The following is a 20,781-nucleotide window of genomic DNA, read 5'->3' as shown; positions in this document are numbered from 1 at the left end:
TATTTATGCTTGTATTTACAATGGTGTTTGTTCTTCACTGGTTGACCTTTTCTTGTGGCAACGGGTCACAAATCTTGCTGCTGTGATGGAACACTGTGGTATTTTGCTCAGTAGATATGGGAGTCGCTCTGTCGCTCTTTTTCTCTCTTTTCACTCCCTCTGCACATTTTACTCTCTCTAACTCCCTCCCTCTCCACACTTTTTATTCCCCCTCTCTCTCTCTCTCTCTCTCTCTCTCTCTCTCTCTCTCTCTCTCTCTCTCTCTCTCTCTCTCTCTCTCTCTCTCTCTCTCTCTCTCTCTCTCTCTCTCTCTCTCTCTCTCTCTCTCTCTCTCTCTCTCTCTCTCTCTCTCTCTCTCTCTCTCTCTCTCTCTCTCTCTCTCAGGGTAACTTTGGCAGTGTGGAGATGTGTAGGTATGACCCTCTGCAGGATAACACTGGGGAGGTTGTGGCAGTCAAGAAGCTGCAGCACAGCACAGCAGAACACCTCCGAGACTTTGAACGGGAGATAGAGATCCTCAAGTCCCTTCAGCATGACAACATCGTCAAGTACAAGGGAGTGTGTTACAGTGCTGGTGAGATTTACCATCATCATAATTAGAGAAACTTAAATCACCAAGGCAGGGAATCAGTGCATCTTAAGGATTGGCCCCTTTTCTCCCATTTTCACCTAAAATGATATACCCAAATCTAACAGGCTCCGGACCTGAACCAATGATATGCATTTTCTTGGTACCATTTGAAAGGAAACACTTTGAAGTTTGTGGAAATGGGAAATGAATGTAGAAGAATATTTTTTATTTTTTTACCTTTATTTAACTAGGCAAGTCAGTTAAGAACAAATTGTTATTTTCAATGACGGCCTAGGAACAACTGCCTTGTTCAGGGGCAGAACAACAGATTTGTACCTTGTCAGCTCGGGGATTTGAACTTGCAACCTTCCAGTTACTAGTCCAACACTCTAACCACTAGGCTACCCTAGATCTGGTAAAAGATAATACAAAGAAAAAAAACATGCTTTTCTTGTTTGTTTTCTTGTTTCATCTTTGAAATGCAAGAGAAAGGCCATAATGTATTATTCCAGCCAAAGCACAATTTGGATTCTGGCCACTAGATGGCAGCAGTGCATGTGTAAAGTTTTAGACTGATCCAATGAACCATTGCATATCTGTTCAAAATGTTGTCTCAAGACCGCCCAAATGTGACTAATTGGTTTATTAATACATTTTCAAGTTCATAATTGTACACTCTCCTCAAACAATAGCATGGGTGAATTACCAAGGCAGGTGATCAGTGCATCGTGTCCATTTTGTGAAAGACAGGCCAGGGTTGTGTTTAGTAGCGCAGAGGTTTTCAAACCTTTTCCTCTGGGACCTCCAGATATTTCACAATGTTATTGTAGCCGTGGACTGATTTCCCTAATCAGGGGCTTGTTAATTAGCTGACCAGTTCAATCAGGAACGGCTGACGGCCCCTGAAGAGAGGGGCCCTCAGCGTACACTGTAATAAGACATTTTGCAAGGTAAAACAAACATCTGTTCTTATTGGACAAGTTCAGACTGTAGCTCTCCATAAAAAAAATTCAAATGGAGTAAGACCCTGATCTCCTCTTCCTCTGTTGGGTTCCTCTCTGACCCTCTGTTCTGTCTGTCTGACCCTCTGTTCTCTCTCTGACCCTCTGTTCTGTCTGTCTGACCCTCTGTTCTCTCTCTGGCCCTCTGTTCTGTCTGTGTCTGTCTGACCCTCTCTCTCCCTCCCTCTGTTGGGTTCCTCTCTGACCCTCTGTTCTGTCTGTCTGACCCTCTGTTCTCTCTCTGGCCCTCTGTTCTGTCTGTGTCTGTCTGACCCTCTCTCTCCCTCCCTCTATTGGGTTCCTCTCTGACCCTCTGTTCTGTGTCTGTCTGACCCTCTGTTCTGTGTCTGCCTGACCCTCTGTTCTGTGTCTGTCTGACCCTCTGTTCTGTGTCTGTCTGACCCTCTGTTCTGTGTCTGTCTGACCCTCTCTCTCCCTCCCTCTGTTGGGTTCCTCTCTGACCCTCTGTTCTGTGTCTGTCTGACCCTCTGTTCTGTGTCTGCCTGACCCTCTGTTCTGTGTCTGTCTGACCCTCTGTTCTGTGTCTGTCTGACCCTCTGTTCTGTGTCTGTCTGACCCTCTCTCTCCCTCCCTCTGTTGGGTTCCTCTCTGACCCTCTGTTCTGTGTCTGTCTGACCCTCTGTTCTGTGTCTGCCTGACCCTCTGTTCTGTGTCTGCCTGACCCTCTGTTCTGTGTCTGTCTGACCCTCTGTTCTGTGTCTGTCTGACGCTCTCTCTCCCTCCCTCTGTTGGGTTCCTCTCTGACCCTCTGTTCTGTGTCTGTCTGACGCTCTCTCTCCCTCCCTCTGTTGGGTGCCTGTCTGACCCTCTTCCTCCCCTATTCCTAGGCCGGAGGAACCTGCGTCTCATCATGGAGTACCTCCCCTACGGCAGTCTGAGGGACTACCTCATCAAGAACAAGGCCCGCTTCGACTACAAGAAGCTCCTGCACTACGCCTCACAGATCTGCAAGGTACACTACTCCTCTACTCCTGTAATACTGTACTCCTGTGATACTGTAATGCTGTACTCCTGTAATACTGTACTCCTGTAATACTGTACTCCTGTAATGCTGTACTCCTGTAATGCTGTACTCCTCTACTCCTCTATTCCTGTAATACTGTAATATTCTCCTGTAATGCTGTACTCCTGTAATACTGTACTCCTGTAATGCTGTACTTCTGTAATGCTGTACTCCTGTAATACTGTACTCCTCTACTCCTGTAATACTGTACTCCTGTAATGCTGTACTCCTCTAATCCTGTAATGCTGTACTCCTGTAATACTGTACTCCTGTAATACTGTACTCCTCTACTCCTGTAATGCTGTACTCCTCTACTCCTGTAATGCTGTACTCCTGTAATGCTGTACTCCTCTAATCCTGTAATGCTGTAATCCTGTAATACTGTACTCCTGTAATATTCTCCTATAATACTGTACTCCTGTAATATTATCCTATAATACTGTAATACTGTACTCCTGTCATCCTGTAATACTGTACTCCTGTAATACTGTACTCCTGTAATACTGTAAAAACAGCTATACGGAGATGGTATGTTATACCATCAATCAATCAAATGATGATGATGATAATTGATGTTATGTCATCACTGCTGCTCATCATTACTGAGGTCAAAAGAAACTAGCGGAAATAAATGTCTCTTACAATGAATTGAACCGTCAGTTAATATGTGTTTTATCAATATCTATTTGAGAAGTATGTATGTAGATATATTGTTGAGGTATGTGGAGCATCCTTGGGGTTTCCCATGGTAAAACAACAGCCTTACCTCCACCTGTGTGTTCTGTAGGGCATGGACTACCTGGCGACCAAACGCTACATCCACCGTGACTTGGCCACGCGTAACATCCTGGTAGAGAGTGAGCTGAGGGTGAAGATAGGAGACTTTGGCCTTACCAAGGTCCTGCCTCAGGACAAGGACTACTACACTGTCAGAGAGCCGGGAGAGAGCCCCATCTTCTGGTGAGAAAAGATACCACAACTTTTCTCAGCAGACCGAGGGAAGAATCATACGTTTGTTTCCCTCCAACATCTCTTAGTCTTTTGAATGAGTCTGCATATTTTTTTCCTGATTTGAAAGTAATCTGGATTTTTCTGACACAATCCTCCTATGTATTTATTTTGTGTGTGAGTTTATTTGACTTTGTTGTGTTGAAGGTATGCCCCAGAGTCTCTGACAGAGAGTAAGTTTTCAGTGGGCTCTGACGTGTGGAGCTTTGGAGTGGTCCTCTATGAGCTGTTCAGTGACAAGAACTGCAGTCCTCCGGCAGTACGTATCTTCTTCTGCTCCCCTTCTTCCACCTCACACTTTCACTTTTCATCTGTAATGCTCTGATGCCTCCTCTGTCTCAGTCAACCTTTCTCTCTTTGATGCCTCCTCTGTCAACCTTTCTCTCTTTGATGCCTCCTCTGTCTGTCAGTCAACCTTTCTCTCTTTGATGCCTCCTCTGTCTCCGTCAGTCAACCTTTCTGTCTTTGATGCCTCCTCTGTCAACCTTTCTCTCTTTGATGCCTCCTCTGTCAACCTTTCTCTCTTTGATGCCTCCTCTGTCAACCTTTCTCTCTTTGATGCCTCCTCAGTAAACCTTTCTCTCTTTGATGCCTCCTCTGTCTCAGTCAGTCAACCTTTCTCTCTTTGATGCCTCCTCTGTCAACCTTTCTCTCTTTGATGCCTCCTCTGTCAACCTTTCTCTCTTTGATGCCTCCTCTGTCAACCTTTCTCTCTTTGATGCCGCCTCTGTCAACCTTTCTCTCTTTGATGCCTCCTCTGTCTGTCAGTCAACCTTTCTCTCTTTGATGCCTCCTCTGTCTCCGTCAGTCAACCTTTCTGTCTTTGATGCCTCCTCTGTCAACCTTTCTCTCTTTGATGCCTCCTCTGTCAACCTTTCTCTCTTTGATGCCTCCTCAGTCAACCTTTCTCTCTTTGATGCCTCCTCTGTCTCAGTCAGTCAACCTTTCTCTCTTTGATGCTGCTTACTGTGGAAAGAGCTTGAATAACACTTGTTATATTCATAATTATGTCTATTGAGACGTTCTTATCCCATTGTGGTCTCTGTACAAGGTTTATAGATAATTCCACTAATGCATTTCTCTTTGCAAATTTGATTAGTTCACCTGCCATCCTGCTGTAATTAACACAGCTCTTACCGCCACTTCCCACTTCCTCCTCCTCCTTCTCCCTCCCTCTCCTCCCCTCATCCTCCCCCTCATCATCATCATCCTCCCCCTATTTCTCATCCTGCTCCTCTTTCTCATCCCCCCCTCCTCCTCCTCTCCAGGCGTTCATGGATAAGATGGGCCGTGACAAGCAGGGTCAGATGATAGTGTATCACCTCATAGATCTCCTGAAGAAAGGATACAGACTGCCTGCTCCCCAGGGATGCCCTGAGGAGGTGAGTCTGTCTGTCTAATTTAGTGTCCCTCTGATTGCAACGTAACCTTGAGCCTCCCTCTGTACCCCTCAGATCCAGCACATGATGACCGAGTGCTGGAACATTGACCCAGCCCTGCGGCCCACCTTCAAGAAGTTAGCCCAGACAGTGGACATGTTCCGGGACATTAAGGAGGGCTGAGGAACCCTTCCTGGAGGTCTCTGCTGCAGGGGCCTGGCCCAGCCCACACCGATCACCTGGGTTGTGTTCATTAGACACCAAACGAACTGAAAGGGATTACCTGGACTTGTCCAATAAGAAACGCTCAGTTTCCTTTTCTGTTGCAAAGCGCTTTGCTACGGTGTGCCCTAATGAATACATCCCTGACGACGCCTCAACTCTAAAAGACGACGACATTGAAGTCACCTGACCCAACCGTCTTCTGGAGCAGAGCGCAGAAAACGGGGGAGTATTACCAATGGCATTCTGGGACAAAGTCTCAAAAATGGTCTACTTTGTGATCAAACCTAGCCACTTTCTCAGGGATTCTGGGGGATCTCTGAAATTACCATGTGCTGTTACTTTGTTGCCGTCATTTCTCCATTTGGAGATGTTTTCAATGTTTGACTTCTTTCAGACTCTGACTCTCTCCAGCACAGAACACCCAGCTGTTGATGATGTGTTAACGGCAACACAGAACACCCAGCTGTTGATGATGTGTTAACGGCAACACAGAACACCCAGCTGTTGATGATGTGTTAACGGCGACACAGAACACCCAGCTGTTGATGATGTGTTAACGGCGACACAGAACACCCAGCTGTTGATGATGTGTTAACGGCGACACAGAACACCCAGCTGTTGATGATGTGTTAACGGCGACACAGAACACCCAGCTGTTGATGATGTGTTAACGGCGACACAGAACACCCAGCTGTTGATGATGTGTTAACGGCGACACAGAACACCCAGCTGTTGATGATGTGTTAACGGCGACACAGAACACCCAGCTGTTGATGATGTGTTAACGGCGACACAGAACACCCAGCTGTTGATGATGTGTTAACGGCGACACAGAACACCCAGCTGTTGATGATGTGTTAACGGCGACACAGAACACCCAGCTGTTGATGATGTGTTAACGGCGACACAGAACACCCAGCTGTTGATGATGTGTTAACGGCGACACAGAACACCCAGCTGTTGATGATGTGTTAACGGCGACACAGAACACCCAGCTGTTGATGATGTGTTAACGGCGACACAGAACACCCAGCTGTTGATGATGTGTTAACGGCGACACAGAACACCCAGCTGTTGATGATGTGTTAACGACGACACAGAACACCCAGCTGTTGATGATGTGTTAACGGCGACACAGAACACCCAGCTGTTGATGATGTGTTAACGGCGACACAGAACACCCAGCTGTTGATGATGTGTTAACGGCGACACAGAACACACAGCTGTTGATGATGTGTTAACGGCGACACAGAACACCCAGCTGTTGATGATGTGTTAACGGCGACACAGAACACACAGCTGTTGATGATGTGTTAACGGCGACACAGAAGGCACGTGAGGGAAAGCTACACAGAATATGTACTTTACAGTTGGTAAAGGATGTTCAACTGCCTTCTTCCTGAACTCAAGTGGATTATGTCAAACCACATTTCTCTTTTTCACCTAAGGGAAGAACTAATAAAGCAATACTGCTTTTAGAGACACAAAGACGTGGGAGGAAAGGGTGATGAAAAAACAATGAAGGGACATGTTTGACAAAGGGTGCAACCTTTATTTTATTTTTTCTCTAAACACCCGCCTACTTATCGTCGTACCCTGAAATCTTGGGCTCTTGCAAAGTAACATGCAGAAGGAATTGTTGACTTATCTGCTTCCCCTTTTATAATATTCTATAACGTGACGAGTTTAGGATGCTGTGCACTGCCAGTTGGAAAATGTCTTCGTTATAGTGTCGCTACATAGCAATATTTGGAATGAGACTGACTAAATGGTGTCGGTGAAAGCATCAACAGACGAGAAGTGCAGAGATGAGGTGGAATTTCAGTTCATGGACATTTAAGTAGGTTTGCAGGTAGCCTAGCGGTTAGAGCAAACGGTCTCTGGTTCGATTATCCAAGCCGACAAGGTGAAAAACTGTCCATGTGCCCTTGAGCGAAGTACTTCATTTACTCCAGGGGCGTTGTACTACTGTGGTTAAAACAACACATTTCACTACTCCTATCTGGTGTGTAACAAAACACATAGTGCCCCCCCTGTGACAAAACACATAGTGCCCCCCTGTGACAAAACACATAGTGCCCCCTTGTGACAAAACACATAGTGCCCCCCTGTGACAAAACACATAGTGCCCCCTTGTGACAAAACACATAGTGCCCCCTTGTGACAAAACACATAGTGCCCCCCTGTGACAAAACACATAGTGCCCCCCTGTGACAAAACACAGTGCCCCCCTGTGACAAAACACATAGTGCCCCCCTGTGACAAAACACATAGTGCCCCCTTGTGACAAAACACATAGTGCCCCCCTGTGACAAAACACAGTGCCCCCCTGTGACAAAACACATAGTGCCCCCTTGTGACAAAACACATAGTGCCCCCCTGTGACAAAACACATAGTGCCCCCCTGTGACAAAACACATAGTGCCCCCCTGTGACAAAACACATAGTGCCCCCCTGTGACAAAAACATAGTGCCCCCTTGTGACAAAACACATAGTGCCCCCCTGTGACAAAACACATAGTGCCCCCCTGTGACAAAACACATAGTGCCCCCTTGTGACAAAACACATAGTGCCCCCCTGTGACAAAACACATAGTGCCCCCCTGTGACAAAACACATAGTGCCCCCCTGTGACAAAACACATAGTGCCCCCCTGTGACAAAACACATAGTGCCCCCTTGTGACAAAACACATAGTGACCCCCTGTGACAAAACACAGTGCCCCCCTGTGACAAAACACAGTGCCCCCCTGTGACAAAACACATAGTGCCCCCCTTGTGACAAAACACATAGTGCCCCCTTGTGACAAAACACATAGTGCCCCCCTTGTGACAAAACACATAGTGCCCCCTTGTGACAAAACACATAGTGCCCCCTTGTGACAAAACACATAGTGCCCCCCTGTGACAAAACACATAGTGAGTGACCTGTCCTGTGACCTGTCCATACAGAGTCATCGTGAAGAACATGCCCATAGAGATGCAATGTAATGCTGTCTTTAATTCTGTCAGAGTGACTCTATGATCTGTAACTGTAAAGCAGCAATGTGGGCTGACAGGCTTTGTTTGTCCCACTACTCTATTGTAATAATGGAGTTTAATCCAGCGATCATCAACTAGATCCAGAAGCAGGCCGATATGTTGTTTTTTTTCTTGAGCGGATGGTCAGAGGGTTGGAACATAATTACAAATAATTTGTGAACAGCAAATTGACCGCAAGAAGCACAAACAGATGTTTGTCTAAAACATAATAATGTCAAACCTTCCTTAAATTTGTATACGATCACATTGTGTCTATTATGCATGGGAATACAGATTTCTTACACATTTTTTTAAAACATATTTGCTCAGAATAAAACCACACATGGTTCAAATTTGGCCCACGGGCCGCCAGTTGGGGCACCCTGGTTGAATCTGTCTGCTTGTTTGTTGCTGTCTACCTTTTATTGAATGTTATGGTAGCTGTGCTGACAGTCATACATGATGCTGTCATGTCAAGGTCAGTGTTTTGTGTGAAAAATATATACAAGTCAGTATTTCCCTGTGTTTGCGTGTTGAATGTAAATCTGCTGTTGTTGAATATGAATAATAATCCATAGGCTAAATTGATTGTAAACTATCAGCTATTTTATATCAAAGCAGTCAATGTTATTGCAGAACTGGTTAGAAATGGCTTTTGTTGCTTTGGGTAACCTTCATGTTTTTTATTTATAGGAGAGCCACTATTAAAGTTGAACTGCAATGTTATTTGGTTGTAGTCATCCTGTCTTGCCTCACATTAAACATATTAGATTGATCAGTGGTTCGTGTCTGTTAACGTCTTCGTCCACACTGTAGTCAGCTCTCAAATATCATTTACACATGGTGAAGATGCTCGCAGCTCCTCCTGAGAGAGACACAGTGAAGATGCTCGCAGTTCCTCCTGAGAGAGACACAGTGAAGATGCTCGCAGCTCCTCCTGAGAGAGACACAGTGAAGATGCTCGCAGCTCCTCCTGAGAGAGACACAGTGAAGATGCTCGCAGCTCCTCCTGAGAGAGACACAGTGAAGATGCTCGCAGCTCCTCCTGAGAGAGACACAGTGAAGATGCTCGCAGCTCCTCCTGAGAGAGACACAGTGAAGATGCTCGCAGCTCCTCCTGAGAGAGACACAGTGAAGATGCTCGCAGCTCCTCCTGAGAGAGACACAGTGAAGATGCTCGCAGCTCCTCCTGAGAGAGACACAGTGAAAATGCTCGCAGCTCCTCCTGAGAGAGACATGTCTCCTCAATGCCTTGACTGAGCTTGTCAATTACAGGTAAAATGCAGGCAATTGTCTTTCATGATCGCTTTGAGACTAAATGGGGTTGAATCGTCATGAGTAAACTAGCTTTGAGGTCTGTCACAGGTACACCTGGGTGGTGGTGCTAAGTGTAACCGATGTTCTGTAGAAGCCTGGTAGTCATTGCAATAAGCATGATTGTGACTGATGGATCAGTGGTTTTACCTCTGGTAGAATGCACGTATGAAATCATTCATTTTTATTAGAATAATAAATATCTTCTTTTGCAATAGCATTATATACATTTTTCTTTTTTTAGCTTTTCCATTGAGTGGATGAGACATTTTGACATGGACAAGATGTGATTTCCAAAAGATACTTTATATTGATATTTGATTAGTTTAACATTTTACATACACAACATATTTTCTCAGTATTGTAATGGGGTATTTGTGGTGGGCTGTTACATGTTTCATGTCATTCAAACGATTTTATTTCTCAGGGAAGTACAATGATGCTCTTGCTTCAGTAGCAAAGTCATGAATTTAACGATGAGACAAAATTTGAGCAATTAAAAATTAAATGTAAACTATTTTCCTTTCACAATATACAGAAAAGTATACAAAGCTGTTTTTAAAGTTCCCCCATCAACAACCCAAACCTTGTGATTATCTGGAAACACTGAAATGAACATTTAAAACTGCTGTCTCTCACACCCAGTCCATCAACACAGAGAGAAGGCGGAGCTCTCCTCACCCTGTACAGAAAGGAGAATTTGAGTAACGTTCTCCGTTCTGTACAGGGGGAGCTCCCTCAGCCAGTGTCCACCTCCACTACCTCTGTACTACCCCAGTCTCACTCAGCACAGACGCCCAATGTCATTCTTAGTGCAACCCTGGTTACAGCACATGCCAGCTAAGCCCAGGGAAAAGTTCCTCTTTTGTCTGTCGCGGCGTGGCCAGTTGATGCTTGGGTTCTTGGCCACTCCTCCCAGCGCTGAAGCCTGGTTCTGAAGCCCCTCGCTGGGGTTGACATCAACCATTAACCCCCTATGGTCTCCCACTCCGCCCAAGAGTGAGAGGAGGTCTGCCAGGGAGGATGAAGAGGAGAGCTGGAGAGGGTGGTCTGCTGCCTGGTCTAGACCATGTCCGTGAGGCCAGTTGATTCTGCTGTCCTCGCCCTCTGTGACATCACTGTAGGAACCGGGCTGGAAGGGATCTGGAAGGAGTCAGAGCAGAGGGAGTGGTACAGTTGGTGTTGACACCAGTTGGTGTTTTATTTTTATACATTTTTTTGGGGGGGGGTTAAGATCTCCACTGCATAGGCTAATGTGAATACTGGTACAAACAAAGTGAATACATAAAAGGCCTGAAAATCCCTCCAAAATACAAAATGAGTTGGGTTCTTTTTTTTTTTTTAAACTTTTCCCACCATGTGTCAAGACACCTTAACAATTAATATATGGGAAAATCAGAGGTCCTAGACTGTTTCTGCATGGATAGCAATCTCAGAAACCATGCTTGAGTGCCATGCGGACACACCTGGCTAAATAAATTGAAAGAGCTCTGAACAACCGTTGAATAGGAAATTACAAATTAGCCTAACTGACACAACAATTAACCTATGATTGCATTTCAATTAGGCTACTTCTCAGTAATCAGGGTACCATTTTCTTTGAGGCAAAAGTAGGGCACGCTCATTTTCCAATCAAGGAGCTGTCTCTGGTGCTGAAGTGGCATTATCAAGCAGATTAGGTTTCTTCGGCGTTCTCGGACAAAATACTACTTCCAAAAATGTGACTTTCGAAACGTTAGGAAACAACTTTGATTTTATAATATAGCTACTGTTTTAACTTTAACACAATGGAAAATCAGCTTTCAAAAACGTTTGCATGAAAGTAACAAGATTATACAGCAGCTGCGAATAAAAGTCAGTTTTACCAGTTCAACATGACCGACGAGTGTTTACGTTTAGAAGACCGTAAATTATGTTTTAGCAGACGTACCCAAGTGTTCATCTAAGGATCGTTTCCAACGGGACCCGCCGCACGTGAAGATAACGGCTCTTATAAACTCTCTGCCGCACAGTTTCACCCCGTAGTCTCGTGATAGGCTTTGAGCGCTCGCACACAAGAACAAACTACCAACACACACAAGGATCACAGTAGTAAGCTTTAGAGGCATTTTCAGTTAAAGAAGTAGAGCTGGTTTCGTTGTAGAGATCAACTGAAGTCGCCCTAGCGTGCAGTCCTGGTGCAAGTATGAAGAGTTTCTTTAGATGCTGTTGCTACTCTATCAGTCAACGTTTTCTGTCAATGTAGACGTCAGTAGGATATCATGAAGTGACTCTCTCGGTACCATTTGCAGCTTCTTATAGTCTCTACCCCTCACCATCTTGTGTGCGAGTCATGATATCCTACTCTCTATACACATCAACCTGATGCCAACTCCTCTTCCTCCCCAACATGCTCGCTCACACACGCGCACGCGCATACATATCACGCATACGCGTACATTGCACACACACCTACGCACGTGTGCATTCTCTCTCACACACGCACGCACACACTTAAATGTGTAATAATTAATGACCTCATATTTGTAGTTTTTCAGTATTCCGAGTATAATTTCTTTCATATGGCAGAATTACAGTGACATATCTGTGTTTGGGTTTGGTGTGGTTCTAGAGAAACAGCTCAGAGCTAAACACCTGAGACTGGCTCCAATCAAATCTTAATCTACAATAAACAACTTGTGTTGTAAATGATGACAGGCTAATAACTGACCCTGTGTGTGTGTGTGTGTGTGTGTGTGTGTGTGTGTGTGGAGATGGTACTATGACAGCAGAAAATGAATAATTTCTGTGGAAATGGATGGAGACAATGTTTTTCTATTTGAGAAAGTAAACTTTGTCAAGAGAAATATCAGACCATTGTCTTTTATTCAAGTTAGGGAAAGTATCATCAGCAGTAATATGATGTACATATCGTCACACAATGTGACATCAGTACTGAAAAACAAATGTCCATGAATAGGTTACATACTATGTTCAATGTACTGAGATACAGTGCTTGCACCACTCGGGATCAATAACTTCTTTTAAATGTCCAAATACAATAAAGAGACTATGAATGTAAAGCGCTGGTACTTTGGCAATACTTGTTAGCCAAAAGAAGGTACATGATAGGATATTTATAGTGCACATGTATTAAAAGATAAATTAGACTGTTCTTTTTTACAAACACTGTGGACAGTTATGCATGGATGAGTATTGACTTCAACTGGTGAGCAATTGAGGTCACTTGTAATGTGGGCACATTCTAAGGGTTTCTATATCTGGGCACCGTTGGTGTGGATTATTCTAAAACAGTACAGATTCTGATCACAACAATCATTTCTCGTTCACCTCAATAAGTGTCCTCTATGGATGTAATATTTTACCTTCGGAACGATCGGAAACTCAATATCTATCTGGGTATGTTGCTAACCAAGTTTCCAACACGTATTTAACACTTGCAAGGTCATTTTGAACAGTTTTGGACATCTGAACGTTATGGGAGTTTTACAGGACAGAGTTTCCGATCATTCCAATCAGTGGAGGCTCCTCAGATGAGGAAGGGGAGGACCATCCTCCTCAGTGAATTTCACAAAAATGGTAAAACATTTAAAAAGTTATCCTTTTTAGATAAAACTACACTAACTATATTCACCATGTTGTGTTGCTAACATGTTGTGTTGTCATGTGTAGCTGCCGTGCTATGTTGTTGTCTTAGATCTCTGTTTATGTAGTGTTGTGGTGTCTCTCTTGTTGTGATCTGTGTTTTGTCCTATTTTTTATTTTTTATCCCAGCCCCCGTCCCCACAGGAGGCTTTTTGCCTCTTGGTAGGCCGTCATTGTCAATAAGAATTTGTTCTTAACTGACTTGCCTAGTTAAATAAAGGTTCAATTTAAATTGTTTAAATATATATTCACGTCACCAAATAATTTATTAAAACTGTTTTGCCATGAAAGTCTACAGTAGTCTCAACAGCACTCTGTAGGGTAGCACCATGGTGTAGCCGGAGGACAGCTAGCTTTCGTCCTCCTCTGGGAACATTGACTTCAGTACAAAACCTAGAAGGCTCACCCCCTTCCATAGACTTACACAGTAATTATGACAACTTCCGGAGGACGTCCTCCAACCTATCAGAGCTCTTGCAGCATGAACTGACATGTTGTCCACCCAACCAAAGGATCAGAGAATGAATCTAGTACTGAAAGCACAATCTACAGCTAGCTAGCACTGCTGTGCATAAAATGTGTTGAGTATTTTACTGAAAGAGTGAGAAAGACAATAGTTGAACAGTTTTTAACAAATAGATTTTTTCAAAAATGAAGGAGAAGTAAGAGAGCGAGATCATAATTTGTTTCAGTTTCACTTAGTTAGCTAACAAATGCAGCTGGCTAGTTTAGCCTAATGAAACACCCTGCTCAAACAGAGGGATGCTATGTTAGCTATCTGGCTATGACTATCCAACACATCACTAGAACTCTTCCAAGTCAAGGTAAGCTTTCGGTTGTACAAATGTATTGTCATTGGGGCCTGCCGATGTAACTGCTTACTGACTATACACTTTAACGTTACTGCATGATTGTAGCGGGCTTACTAACACATTAGTTCTAGTATCTATGTTGACTATGACGTTACTTTAACTAATATGGTGACAACGATGTAGGCTGTGTAGCAGTTATGATATGGTGTGGCTTGGATAGTTCACATATGCCTGGCTACATACAGCTGATGTGTTGTGCATTGAAGTCCACAAACGAAGGGAAAACGTGAGAGGAGGAGAGCGCATAGATGTGAGGAAAACAACTGAAAGTGAACTGAGTTTACTCGTAATTAGGGCTGTATGTGAAAAACTTTTCTTGAACAGAAGCAAACGTAGTGAAACAGGGATAAACATACCTGAATTTGTCCAATAGAAACTCTCGTTTGCAACTGTTGGAATAATGATTACAGCCTAGATCAAGTAGATGCAGGCAAGAGTGAGCAGGGCGGTATTGAATGTGTCACTGTCTGTCCATGTGTTACTGTCAGTCACTCGACCTGTGTGCACATAAGTTGTAAACTTTCATTCATAGGTTAGGCTAGGTTGTAGCAACCTTATGATGGGTATAGAGAGAATTAGAGTATCATATTGTAGCCTAAACCTATCAATGTTACTGTACATAGAACTAGGTGAATGGAATATAAATGACAGTCATACAATATGCTGTAATCGAAATAAGGCCATGATCATGAAGAAAAAAATATTGTCCTCCCTCATCAGAAACGGCACGACTGACACTAATTCTAAACGCAACATAACTGAGGCGAAGACTTGATGAAAATTGATCTTGGGGACAGAGGAGCTTCACTCACTGACTTCCAGGGGTGGAGATCAGAGGTGTGAACAACCCTGAACAACACCCACCCATGGCAGGACAGTGTTTGTGTCATTTCTCAAAGAGGGAGCTCAGGGAGCTCTTCTTACCTTCTCAATGCTCACGAAGTTGGGCACACCACTTGGAATGTCCAATCGGTCATGCTCTGAGACCATGGTGCTCTCTACCTCATCTGGGGACACACACAGACAGAAAGTGACATCAATCAGAGAGCAAAAACAAGCAAGCAAAGAAAAAGATCAGGAAAATGTGTATTTTGCTTTCAATGAGGATACTGATATTAAAATTAATATGTGGTGGTCTGGCCCGAGTAATGTTGAAATTACAGCTGCCATACTGTAGTAACTGACTACAATAATATTGTTTTCTCACGTTCAATTTAGGCTGAGGCTGCATTTCCCAAGGTTAACCGGCCCCTGGAAGCCATTTCCCCAGAGCAAAACATCTGTATCACATTCTGCATGATGTTTCTTTACCTCTACTTTAAGCACACATTTTTGTGCTCATCCTCCCTTCACATTTCTCACTGTCAATCTGAATGATAATTCTTCAAGTTGCCAACCATTTGATCTCAATCAGTTACATGGGAATATGCATTTAGATCTTGAGTTAAGTACAGTGTTGTTTTGCGTTATGTACACTGAGCGAATTTTAGAGCAGATGGTGTTGACAAACTGTATCCTACCTGTGTTTTGTTTCAATCAAAGCACATATTTTGCCTGTGTAACCGATGTGAAATGGCTAGCTAGTTAGCGGGGTGCGCGCTAATAGCGTTTCAATCAGTGACGTCACTCGCGCTGAGACTGGGAGTAGTTGTTCCACTTGCGGCGGCTTTTGTGGAGCGATGGGTAACGATGCTTCGAGGGTGGCTGTTGGTGGTGTGTGCAGAGGGTCCCTGGTTCAAGCCCAGGTAGGGGCTATACTGTTACACCTAGAGTTGTGTGCTGTTGTGTTCTGGCCGCATGAGAGAAACATGCGACCGTTCGCACAATCATCCAAAAAATGTCATAAGAAATTAGGTAGTGTTTTTCGTCTTATAGTTACGTTGTGCTATTATGTTCGGTTCAGTTATGTAGAATACTATCGTTAGTATTGCGATCTTGCAGACATTGATTCAGCTTTGATCTAACTTAAGTGCCATTCGCCAGAATACCCTGTTCTCTGGGAAGCCGAGCGAATAGAGCAGAGACTGTGCAGAAATGTGCAGAAGTTTAGAATTTTTAGCTATCGGGAACCGACTTCCAGAGAATTAAGAAACGCAGCCACTCTGTTAAATGTATCCATTCAATGACGTTTGAGGACTGGTATGCCTAGCAAGGCTTCTGGTTTTCAGAATGAAAATCAAACTCTTTCTGCTTGAGGCGGTTTTAGTCTTGAAATTGGGAGATTTTAATCCTCATTTGTTCAAATCTTTTGGTGACATCACCATTATAGACGTGATTGTGAGCTAAAATAGAGGGGAATAATACCATTTCCCCAACACTGAGCTGAGCCTAGCTGTACTACGTTGGTCTGGTTACGCATCCAGCATAATTTCTGGAACCTTGCTGGAAAGGACAATGTGAAAATATGTCGGAGTGTACACAGTACGTTTCAGGTCAGCTGTCAGTACACGTGGTAAAGAGAGAAGTACGTACTCCCCATGTGGTTGATACGCATTCCATACGCCATGTCCATCTGATAGGCCAGAACGAAGCTGAGAGGTATGACGGGGACAGAAAGCCAGCTTCCTCTTCTTAATAGCACTGCTCACGTGGGGATAGAGGTACACTAGACAGTCACAGAGATCAACTAACACCTAAAACAATCATTCAAACGCGTGAAACCAAACCAATATATACATTTGTGCATGGGTGGGGCACACATTTAGCCTATATTATCAACATGGACAAGGCTTGTGTTGGCATCCAAAGACAGATATTTTTTATTTTATTTTATTTCACCTTTATTTAACCAGGTAGGCAAGTTGAGAACAAATTCTCATTTACAACTGCGACCTGGTCAAGATAAAGCAAAGCAGTTCGACACATACAACGACACAGAGTTACACACGGAATAAACAAACATACAGTCAATAACACAGTAGAAAACAAAAGACTTAAAACAATCATGATTTGCTTAAAAACAATTTATATGATTTATTTTTAAATCCCCTAGCTAGCTTCACTCATAACATTATGGGCAACGTATTTATATGTTTGTTATGACGAAGATGTTGTCGATGGGCAGAAACTACATCTGCGACCCTGTACATGTGACTATTAAACACTTTGAATCTGAAACTACTGAACCATAACCTGTATGTGCATAGCAGGTAATGAACTGTGAACACACATCACACTGCTGTAAATAAAACAGTAGTTTGGCTTTAAAAGTCCACTGCACTTCACATGAATCAGTTACCCGTCTAATCCTTTAGATCAGTGAGCATCTCACACCTAACAGGTAGGAAATATAGTCACTCAGCTCGGCAAGAAATGGCAACGGCAGTGGTCCTAGGTACGTTTCAGAAGATCCAACCATCTGTTAACACTGAAGCTTCCTGCCATCCAGGACCTTTACAGCAGGCGGTGTCAGAGGAAGGCCCTAATAATTGTCAAAGACTCCAGCCACCCTAGTCCATAGACAGTTCTCTCTGCTACAGCACGGCAAGCAGTAGCGGAGTGCCAAGTCTAGGTCCAAGAGGCTTCTAAACAGCTTTTACCCCCAAGCCATAAGAGTCCTGAACAGCTAATTAAATAGCTACCCAGACTATTCGCATTGTCCCCCCCATTTTACACCGCTGGTACTCTCTGTTGCTATCGTCTATGCATAGTCACTTTAATAACTCTACCTACATGTATCAGGTATGGAGGTAAGACCCAGATGTAGACAACGTCGAATTAACAATGGTTTAATAATCCAACAGGGGCAGGCAATAGACAGGTCAAGGTAGACAGGGGTCAGTAAACCAGAGGTGGGGCAACGGTACCGGACAGCAGGCTCAGGGTCAGGGTCAGGCTCAGGCTCAGGGTCAGGGTAGACAGTGGTCAGGCAGGTGGGCTCAGAGTCAGGACAGGCAAGAGGTCAAAACCAGGAGGGCGAGAAAAAGAGAGACTGGGAAAAACAGTAGCTAAGACACAAATAGCTGGTTGACTTGACAAACAAGACGAACTGGCAATGGACAAACAGAGAACACATGTATAAATGCACAGGGGATAATGGGGAAGATAGGTGACACCTGGAGGGGGGAGGAGACAATCACAAAGACAGATCAGGGTGTGACAACATGTACATTTTACCTCAATTACCTCGACTAACCCTGTGGCCCCGCACATTGCATCAGTACCGGTACCCCCTTGTATATAGTCTCGCTATTGTTATTTTACTGCTGCTCTTTAATTACTTGTTACTTTTTTATTTCTTATTCATATTTTATTTTTAAGTAATCACTGTACCTGTTGTCTTCAGCGCATGTGACTAATACAATTTAATTTGATTTGAGGTGTAGGTCATAACAGCAGCACAACAGTGTCATCATATTGTCATCAACAATATCACTGTCATGATATATGGCATGTTATGTCATGTTATGTCATGTTATGTCATGTTATGTCATGTTTATGTCATGTCATGTTATGTCATGTTATGTCATGTTATGTCATGTTATGTCATGTTTATGACAGTATTGTGACACTTATGACATACAGTTCAAACAAAGTGTTACCTCATCTTTTTTGTCCATCTCATCTTCATTAGTCTCTTTATTAACTAAACATACATTTTGCAATGTTATAATTGTATTAAAACATTATCAATCATCTATGTCTAACTATTGAAGAACCCTGGCTTAATGTGAACTAAAATGATGTAGGCCTAGAACCCACCCGATGGTGAGACCTAGTTAACTCTGTGGAGAACACACCCGAGGGTGAGGCCTAGTTAACTCTGTGGAGGACACACCCGAGGGTGAGGCCTAGTTAACTCTGTGGAGAACCCACCCGATGGTGAGACCTAGTTAACTCTGTGGAGAACACACCCGAGGGTGAGGCCTAGTTAACTCTGTGGAGGACACACCCAATGGTGCGGCCTAGTTAACTCTGTGGAGGACCCACCCGAGGGTGAGGCCTAGTTAACTCTGTGGAGAACCCACCCGATGGTGAGACCTAGTTAACTCTGTGGAGAACACACCCGAGGGTGAGGCCTAGTTAACTCTGTGGAGGACACACCCAATGGTGCGGCCTAGTTAACTCTGTGGAGGACCCACCCAATGGTGAGGCCTAGTTAACTCTGTGGAGGACCCACCCGATGGTGGGACCTAATTAACTCTGTGGAGAACACACCCGAGGGTGAGGCCTAGTTAACTCTGTGGAGGACACACCCAATGGTGCGGCCTAGTTAACTCTGTGGAGGACCCACCCAATGGTGAGGCCTAGTTAACTCTGTGGAGGACCCACCCGATGGTGGGACCTAATTAACTCTGTGGAGAACACACCCGAGGGTGAGGCCTAGTTAACTCTGTGGAGAACCCACCCGATGGTGAGGCCTAGTGAGGCCAGGCTGAAGAAGTATTTGAGGAACTCCCTGGATCAGGCAATCTACATGGCCATTTGCCTCTTTCTCATGTGGTTCTGCATTAGGGTCTGTGTCTCCATCCGGGCAGGGCAGGAAGGACAGAAACATACTCAGTCAGAGCTCAGGGAACACATCCCGACGTGCAAAACTGGTTCAAATTATGGTATTATGACGTCTTTTATGACGTTACACCAAGTAAAAGGATGTAAAAGGACATTTAGTTGACGTCTTTTTAGCAACCAGAAAAATCTGGATTTTTGGTTGTAATCTCGTTATCTGCTGCAAAACTCTGATCTCAAGGCACACACCCTATAAATGAATAGACTATAGCTAATGTGCATTTCTTCGACACAAATAGCAGGATGTATTTGTTGTTTCAAGAGATGTGAGTGTGAAATGAATGAAAGGAACAAAGAGAGGTGGAGAAACACGTATGAACACCAGGCTCTTCTGGTGCGACTTCCTCTGTGGGGCATCGTGTCTCCCTGACAATAGATGTAAGAAGAGGGTGATGTGTAGGGGTCAGAGAGAGGGAGGAGACATATTGAAACTCTAGTGACGCAGGACTGGGAGAGTGGAGTGGAACCTGCGGACATCACATCCTGGCTTGGATAGAACTGTGAGTCACTCAATCTAGTTATCATCGCCATCATTATCATGACAATTAAATTATGAGACTGTGGGACGGGACACTAAGACTAAGTGCCTTCAAGATATGACAAAGCCTCAGACCTTCAGGGTGTATAAGAAAGGTTGCTATTTCACCTTCTGTCACCTCAGTGAATATTAAAACAGATTATACGCATTCTCTAAAAACGGCTGTACATTTTACATAGATACATTTAAATGCAATCCCCTCACATCCTTTGAAGGCAGTCAGACACCCTTTGATTCAGTGCTGAGACACACGCACTGATGACTGACCAGGGTCTCGGGATCACTCGACCCCTAGCGCCATCACACTCTTATTCCTAGGTGAACTCTTTGTCGGGTCAAGTATGCTTTTTTCCTACGTTGTTTCCCGTTTATGGCCGCCATTATCATTCGGAGAGAAGAGACGAGAGAATGCATGGCATTTTGTATGACAGCTCTTTATTCCCTAAAAGTCATGTCAAAAGATGCCATTTGCTTTATGAAATATGTAGATAGATCATAAGGCTGGCGGTTGATTAGGTTGGAAAAAATACGATTCAATTGACATTCAAATATGGCCGTATAAAAGGGACGTAAATTATAGTGTGTCATGCGAGGATGATTTTTCGTGACAATTATCATTGGTCATTTGTGGCAATGCATTAAATATTCTAACAGTAAGTGTCCGAAAACAGAAGGA

At 43.9% G+C, this 20,781-nt stretch overlaps 2 protein-coding genes and 1 pseudogene across 2 annotated transcripts in view; 1 reads left to right on the top strand and 2 right to left on the bottom strand.

The window, feature by feature from the left end:
* The window catches only part of LOC139422726 (tyrosine-protein kinase JAK2-like), a 66,613-nt gene extending 59,291 nt beyond the window's left edge, over positions 1-7,322 (top strand). The window contains exons 19-24 of the mRNA XM_071174034.1: positions 385-574; positions 2,421-2,545; positions 3,384-3,556; positions 3,752-3,863; positions 4,873-4,986; positions 5,059-7,322. Of these exons, the coding sequence (XP_071030135.1) occupies positions 385-574; positions 2,421-2,545; positions 3,384-3,556; positions 3,752-3,863; positions 4,873-4,986; positions 5,059-5,166 (822 nt within the window). The 3' untranslated portion in view covers positions 5,167-7,322. The remainder of the gene's footprint in view (positions 1-384; positions 575-2,420; positions 2,546-3,383; positions 3,557-3,751; positions 3,864-4,872; positions 4,987-5,058) is intronic.
* A 2,780-nt stretch (positions 7,323-10,102) lies between these two features.
* Positions 10,103-11,650, bottom strand: LOC139421868 (relaxin-3-like). The gene is made up of 2 exons (XM_071172998.1): positions 11,473-11,650; positions 10,103-10,685 (listed from the first exon to the last, which is right to left on the bottom strand). Exons 1-2 carry the CDS (start codon positions 11,648-11,650, stop codon positions 10,327-10,329), a joined length of 537 nt encoding a protein of 178 aa, XP_071029099.1. The 3' UTR covers positions 10,103-10,326.
* A 3,295-nt stretch (positions 11,651-14,945) lies between these two features.
* On the bottom strand, positions 14,946-19,528 carry LOC139421869 (plasminogen receptor (KT)-like; annotated as a pseudogene).
* Positions 19,529-20,781: the final 1,253 nt, after the last annotated feature.

Source organism: Oncorhynchus clarkii, chromosome 12, assembly GCF_045791955.1.
Source record: "Oncorhynchus clarkii lewisi isolate Uvic-CL-2024 chromosome 12, UVic_Ocla_1.0, whole genome shotgun sequence".
Taxonomy (NCBI): Eukaryota; Metazoa; Chordata; class Actinopteri; order Salmoniformes; family Salmonidae; genus Oncorhynchus; species Oncorhynchus clarkii.
This window is presented reverse-complemented; position numbering and strand designations above follow the sequence as displayed.

Excerpts from the sequence above, each read along its gene's own strand:
- LOC139421868 (XM_071172998.1), bottom strand. The coding sequence starts at position 11,650 with ATGCCTCTAAAGCTTACTACTGTGATCCTTGTGTGTGTTGGTAGTTTG. Across the intron at positions 10,686-11,472 it reads ATCCTTAGATGAACACTTGG|ATCCCTTCCAGCCCGGTTCC; the intron begins GTACGTCTGCTA and ends GACTCCTTCCAG.